Source organism: Cyprinodon variegatus, unplaced genomic scaffold (genome assembly GCF_000732505.1).
Source record: "Cyprinodon variegatus isolate N-32 unplaced genomic scaffold, C_variegatus-1.0 Scaffold127, whole genome shotgun sequence".
NCBI lineage: Eukaryota > Metazoa > Chordata > Actinopteri > Cyprinodontiformes > Cyprinodontidae > Cyprinodon > Cyprinodon variegatus.
The window spans coordinates 822,429-830,073 of NW_015150580.1; the positions used below are offsets into that span (position 1 = coordinate 822,429).

General features: G+C 41.0%; 1 protein-coding gene across 2 annotated transcripts in view; it reads left to right on the plus strand.

Moving 5' to 3' along the window:
- The window catches only part of entpd1 (ectonucleoside triphosphate diphosphohydrolase 1), a 35,300-nt gene that overhangs the window by 21,367 nt on the left and 6,288 nt on the right, over nt 1–7,645 (plus strand). For both annotated transcript variants that reach the window (XM_015375941.1, XM_015375942.1), the window contains exons 8-9: nt 768–881; nt 1,027–1,167. In XM_015375941.1, coding sequence (XP_015231427.1) covers nt 768–881; nt 1,027–1,167 — 255 coding nt within the window. The remainder of the gene's footprint in view (nt 1–767; nt 882–1,026; nt 1,168–7,645) is intronic.

A 7,645-nucleotide genomic window follows, 5' to 3' on the forward strand; every position in this document is an offset into this window, starting at 1 on the left:
TAATTGTTTTAGGTTTATTATATTTCAATTTTAAGTGTGTGTCCTGTGAGTCTGGCTGTCTCTGGATTGGCTGGCACAGCCATTTCTGAGTCTTGCTGAATTACAAAAGACAAAAAGATATGTTCAATTTAATTATAGTATAGCATATTATTTTCTTGTAAACTTTCTGGTAAACTTGGAGATATGCTGTATTTTATTGCATTTTGCAAATCCCACTAAATCTATTTCACCTCTAAATCTCCAGCTGGTCCTAATTGTGTCTCTCTGCTCTGCTTAAAAACAGGTTTAACTAAATTATTGGTAGGGACTGTCTCCACGAGGCCAAAGTAGATGGGGACATGTCCATACCAGTCCATCGGGAAGTTATGCCTGTGTTGTACTATCAGTATTTTAATTTATGCAAAAAAATTTGTCTGCAAGATTTAACATTTATTGTCTTAAGAATTCATCACAATAAACAATTAGATGGTATGCAGTGGTGTACCTGAGCATAAAAGGGTTAAATCAAACATAAAACTGTCCTTATGAAGTTGAAATGTGAGATATTGAACTGAATTTATTAGTATTATCATCATATATCAAATTTCCGGTTACTTTATTATTTTAAGTACTTTTAAAAACCTAACCAGAGATTCTGCAATTTATTTTTACCACCTGGTTCCCCTAAAGGGAGGTTACACACTTGTTTGTCCTTTGCAATAGAGGGATTGCTGTTTTCTCCTAAAGATAATTCTTATTTCCTTTTTCCATTTCCTCTTTCATGTTAGGCCTTCTCCGCTTACTACTATGTGATGAACTTCCTCAATCTGACTGATACATCCATCCATTTAGAAACTGTGAAGAACAATCTGGCAAGCTACTGTGCTACCCCATGGAATCAGGTTGGGGTGTTTTTATTTAAAAGTCCAATGCTGTAATTTTATTGAGCTGTATTTATTCGTCTTTATTTCTAAATAATTTCTTAATATTTCCAGCTTACCCCTAATATACATTGGTTATATCTCAACGCTTTAATTGTTTTAACAGATAAAACAAATGCATCTGAGTAATGTTAAAGAGAAGTATCTGGCTGAGTATTGCTTCTCTGGCACATACATCCTTACACTGTTGACAGAAGGATACAACTTCACCAAGGAGACGTACTCAAACATAAAATTCATCAAAAAGGTTAGTAGATCACAATCCACCCTTTCCTGTTCTACACTTAAGAGCAGCACATGTCAGCTAATAAAGACATATTATGTACGTGGAAAAACTGTCAAGCTAATATATTTTCTTTTTCTAATCATTGGAAACTTTGTGCTCTAATCAGCTTCTGTTATTTCAGAGATGTTCTGACCCTTTTTTTCTACAGAATTTGGAACTTAGCTCATTATTTCATCATTGTCAGCCCTTTCCTGTTATTAGACCTCTAATGGGAAACACCTGATGTGACTGATTAAGGCAGAGCTAACTTCATACCAAATCCCCCAGCATGAGCTATGACTAAATCATTTCAAACAACTATGTACTAAATGCTTTGCTTGACCGGACAAACATTTCTTTACTTCAATTAAACTATACCTTAAAGCAACGTTCTGTAATAATTAATGGGTTTTACAGTGAGAAATGCAATATATTATCCATAAGTATGTTAATTATTATTATTATCTAAGAACTGAAAGTCAATAATTATGTTTTTGTAGCCTTAGAAATTGCTATGTATAATTACATAGGAGTGGATCATGCTTGTATGGAGGCAGACATCTTTGTGCTACGGCAGCACAGAGCTGACAAACTAGTGACTGCATAGATTGCCGTTATGCTCCAATAAGACAACAGCAAGTTAGGTCCATATAAGATACTGTATATATCTAACACAGAATTATCAAATAAATGTGATTATTTATAGAAATATCTATGTAAACTTGACTTGCATGGGTCAGTTGACACCGCACAAAAATTGGCCGCTTTTCGCATGATCGGCCACACATCTTTCTACTGTGCTTGGTATATGTTTGTTTTGGTCAAAGTTTCCAAAAGAGGGGGACAAATAACCCAAACAACAGAGGTAAGATGAGACAGCGTTCTGGAGCTCAGAGAGGAGCAGCAAAAAATCAGAGCAGCAGAGCCAGGATGATAGACCTAGACTTAGACTTCCTTTATTGTCAAGTGCAGGTGCTGCTGGCCCTTGAGATGTGGAGTGACCACCTGAGGTTGTCAGTGATGTGCACCCCCAGGAACTTGGTGCTGCTGACGACCTCCACAGCTGAGTCGATGAGGAGGAGGGGTGTTTGTCTGGATTTCCTGAAGTCGATGATAATCTCCTTGGTCTTTTTGACGTTCAGGATCAGGTTGTTCCCTCTGCACCAGTCCACCAGATGCCGCACCTCCTCCCTTTAGGCCGCCTCCTTGTTGTCCCGGATGAGGCCCACTACTTCAGGATGTGGTTGGACCTGAGGCGTGGACGGCAGTCGTGGGTCGTCAGGGTGAACAGCAGGGGCTCAGGACACAGCCCTGGTGGGTGCCGGTGTTCAGGGTGATGACGTCGGAGGTGTTGTTCCCCACTCTGACAGCCTGGGTTCTATCAGTGAGGAAGTCAAGCAGCCAGTTGCAGAGGGGGGTGTTTATTCCTAAGGTGCCCAGTTTGCCTACCATGTCCTGGGGGATGATTGTGTTGAATACTGAGCTGAAGTCCAGGAACAGCATCCGCACATGGGTGTTCTTCTCCTCCAGGTTCTCCAGGGTCAGGTGGAGAGCAGTGGTGACTGCATCCTCCGCACTGCGCTTGGACTGGTATGCAAAGTGGAACGGGTCATGTGATGGGGGGAGCGTGGAGATAATGTGGTCCTTAACAAGTCTTTCGAAGTACTTCATGATGGAGGATGTGAGTGCGACGGGGCGGAAGTCGTTAAGGCACGTGATGGTGGTTGTCTTTGGGACCAGAACAACAGTGGCAGACTTGAGGTACCGTGGGACAATGGCTTGGTCCAGGGACGTGTTGAAGATGTCTGTGAGCATGTGGGTCAGCTGGTCCGAGCATTCAGCCGACCTGGAATGTTGTCAGGACCTGCAGCTTTCCGTGCGTTGACCTTCCTCAGAACTTTCCGCACAGCTGATGTTTCCAGTCTGAATGCCTGTTCGTCCGGGTGTGGTGTCGCTTTCCTCGCAGGGTTGGAGTTCAGCTCCTCAAATCTTCCGAAGGAGTTGTTGATCTCATTGAGGAAGCCGGTGTCGTTCTTGCAGGAATAGGGTGTTGGTTTGTTGTCTGTGACAGACTGGATGCCCTGCCACAGTTTCCTGGTGTCGTTGGTCTTGGAAGAGACCTTGGATTTTCTGGCTGTTGGCCCGCTTGGCGTCTCTGATGGCCCGCTTCAGGTTAGCCCTTGCAGACCTGAGAGCTGCAGCATCACCAGATTTGAACGCAGCATTTCGTTCTCTCAGCTTAGTTCACACCTCCTTGGTCATCCAAGGTTTCTGGTTTGCCTGAGTAACAATTGCGTTTGTTCCCGTCTTGTTTTTTCATGCACCAACTGATGTAGTTGGACACCGATGCAGCGTACTCCTCCACGGTGGTGCGCTGGTTGTCAGTTGCAGCCTCCCTGAAGATGCTCCATTCAGTGCACTCAAAACAGTCCTGCAGTGCAGACATCGCTCCCTCAGACCATACCCGCATGATGCGACCAGCTGTGCCCCCTCTGGAGCTAATGAACCAAAATAGCAATTGCAGAAGGAACTTTGTACCATGAAGGCCTCCATATTGTTGGAGGGGGAGAAGCAGTGGGGGAAGCAGATCATGTCTCTGCAGTGTGACCATTGGATGTCGCTGAAAATTACACACTGTACCTTTAAATGAAAAAATTCTTTAGCAGCTACACACTTATTATTTGCGGCAAAAAATATATCATATCAAGAGCAAATGAAAATTACAGAAAATGATCAGAGTGAATCATTTAAAAGGAAGAACTCCAGAATGATTTAACCCATTGTTTAATTTTATCATGATTTAAAACAATTCTTTAGTTAAATACACATTTTTCCTTATTCTTAGAGGCCTGAACGGTCAAAGTAGCTCTTTTCCACCCTCCTTTAGTAAGGTAGTGCTTGGACTCAGATTAAATTGTCAAAGCTATTGGCTGGAATGCCATGTGTTATGGCAACAGTTGACGTAGCAGTAGCAGGAACCTTTTTTGTTGACATTACTAAATCGGCAGACAAAAATATTTCCATGCATGTGACACAGCCTTGCATGACTGGCCTGTTCCTTAGTGCTGCATATTTCTTCCCAAACATAAAGTTTGCTTTGTAAATAAGGCTCAAAGGATTCTGATTCTTTTGAAGTTTAGGATGTGCCTCGAAACCAATGCATTCCATGTTCCCTTTTGTCATTAGAAAAACAAATTGATAGTAAGTTTTGAGTTAATTTTAAAAGATGCAGCCACCGGTCTTTTCCTGGTTTATACAGTGGTTCTGCCTACTTTGGGTTGATCGTGCCAATTTTTATTTTGGCTTATTTATTTATTTATTTTTTCTCATTTTTGAGATAGAGTGGGCCATTTTGAATAAAACACAAAATGTAACTTTCAATGAAAGATCTGTCTGAACCCCAGAGAACTGGTCTTTTATGCCCGTTTTCCACTAGTACTTAGAGCGGTTCACTACAGATTGGTTCCCTTTTTTGATATATCCGCCAGGAAGTGAATCAGTTAATGTTTGCTTGTGATTCCAGTAAGCAAACAGACACTTGTGGTTCAATTTTTAGTGCGACTCAGAAAGGTCGGCCTAATATCTTTAATCGCTAAATAGTTTTATACTGGGCTGAACATGTATGTGATCATAAGTATAAAATAGCAGTAGTTAGCATTAGCTAACAACTGCTAGGTAATAAGTTGGCCTCTACTTATATAGTGCTTTTTCAAGTCAGGAGAATTGAAGAGATTCATTCACATACATGTACTAATGGTTGTGAGCTACATTGTAATCACAGCTGCCCTGGAGGTATAATGCAAATAGAAGCAACGCTGTACACAGGCGCCACCGGGACCACTGATCACATTTAGTTGGCAATGCGGGTAAAGTTTCTTGCCCAAGGACACAATGGCATTGAAAGCCAGAGCCATGGCTTGAACTAACAACCCTTCAGTTGTAGGTTAAACTCCTGTGTCCGATGCCACTGTCGCTAGTAGATAGAATTTAGCTTCACCTGCATTGTCTACTGATGGTGGTCAGAGGGCCCGGTGGCGCCAGTGTACGGCAGCCTCGCTTCTGTCAGTGAGCCCCAGGGAAGCTGTTGCTACAATGTAGCTTGCCACCATCAGTGTGTGAGTGTGTGCTTGAATAGGTGAATAACTGAATGTAGTGTAAAGTGCTTTGGTCAAGTCTCCTGACTTGAAAAAGTGCTATATAAGTACAGGCCATTTACCATTTATTTACCATGTACTCTTGCTTATATCCCTCCATTTCATTCCACATTGCTTCTTTTTCTTTCCTTTACATATTTGTTTTGTTTCATCTGGCTGCCAGCAGCCTGCCTTGGCACTCTTCCTGTACTCTGAGTTTGACAACAGCGATAAACAGACCAGCTTGTTTTTCTGGGATATCAGCAAAAAAAAAAAAACATGTCAGACTATAGGGTCGCCTTTCTTTTTAAGATCAAACTTCCCGCCCTAACAAGATACTACCTCACTGTAATGGAAGTAGTGGAGGGTGCTGTCCAAGCTTACATCCCTCATGGGCAGCACATCTCACCCCCTGAACCAGAGTGTAGGGGAGCTGAGCAGCTCCTTTAGTGAAAGACTTACACACTGTTTATAAAAAGGAGCGCCACAGCAGGTCATTCATCCCTGCTGCCACTAAGCTATACAATGTGACACTACAATGGCAATAACTAATAATGTGCAATTACTATTTAATACCCTGTGCAATAACCTGTTTCTTTATATTTGATACCCAGTGCAATAGTTATATATATAAATACTCATATATATATCTCCTTGAGACTTAGTCTGCCTGTTAAAAAGGAGTTTCTTAGTGTGAGGGATTGCCTTCGAGTCAATGAGTCGATGCAGTAAACTGGTTTTCCTTAGATAGAAAACTTTGAATAAATTTGAGTGTATGATCTGGTGAACTATAAAATGCCTTGAGTTGACATGTTGTGAATTGCCAGTATATAAATAAACTGAACTAAGTTACATATAAATATGCATGTAAGTACCCTGTGAAATAACCCTTTATTATAATCCTGCTAAATATATATATATATATATATATATATATATATATATATATATATATATATATATATATATATATATATATATACAGTGTACACACTGTATATACTGTATATACCACATGCACCTTTGTCTTCCTTTTGGAACCTTCTTCTTTTTGACAGTTTCAGCTGATGTAAATTTCTCCACTGTGAGATCAATAAAGTAAATCAATCAATCAATCAATCAATCTGACCGAAAGTGAACAGATAAGTTTGCAATAGAAAAGAGGCATTGGCCTCTTTTAGTACTAACATTTAGAGTCTTGCACCTCTTTGCTAAACCTTTAACTGACCTGAACAAGTCTGAGTCTCCATTTCTGAGGGTCTCCTCCTTTTCCATCCATAGATGTCAAAGTTTGGCTGTAAACCATTTTGTTTATCATTGTTATAATTCACCCTGGTCTCTGTTGGTATACAGCTGTCCTCACAGAAACTGATTTAGGATGTCACAGAATTTGTAAACTCCTCCAGATTGTTGGGAATAGACTCAAAAACATGCAGCCCAAACATGCTGGAGGACAGCTTCAGTAGTCCACTCGTGATGTTTTTACCACAGGCTTATAGCTTTAATTTCGGCCTGTATGCAGGAATGAGGTGGACTGTCACGTGACCAGTGACCCAGAGCAGTGTGTGGGAGAGCACAATAAGTACTGCTTACTGTGCTTTTCCAAAATTGATTAACAGCTTGAATGTTGGGAGTTCTCGGCTGAGGTTTCCTTAAAGTCACCAAGAACAAGTACAGTGGAGTCCAAGTTTCTCTGCTTCAGAAACTGCGTCTGGTCAGCCAGAAACTGTGTACTGTGCTCATTGGGGGGCTTTTTCTTCTACAAGTTCAGCAAGTGAGCACTTCACCAAATTGTCCAATAATTCCATCCATGATGCAAGAAAAGTGGTTCATCTCTAAAAAGTAGATATCTTTGTCAAAAAACATGGAACTGCCACCACAATGACAAGTCTATGTGTCATTGTTTATGAATAAGACAGTCAAATAAAAATAAAAAGCAGACCTAATGAGGCAGCTATTGTCCAGCAGACAATTTCCATAACTAAATAGTTGTTACAAATACTGAAAAAGAATAACTCATACATTGGCTCAAACTTTTACTGTAGTTTGGTTGAATAACAATAAGGCACCAGGCCCAGGTGGTTTTAGTCCCATTAGTCCTGAAGATCTGCACAGAGTAGCTCTGTGGGATTCTACAGCACTTCTTCAACCTTAGTCTGACCCAAGAGACATTTCCAGTGAAGTGGAAGACCTCCTGCCTTTTTCCAACCTTTTAGACTATAGACCGGACTCTGACATTCAGCATCATGAAGGTCCTAGAGAGACTCCTCTTATTCCCTCCACAGTTTGCATATCACCATGGAGTCGTAGTTGATGATGCCATCATA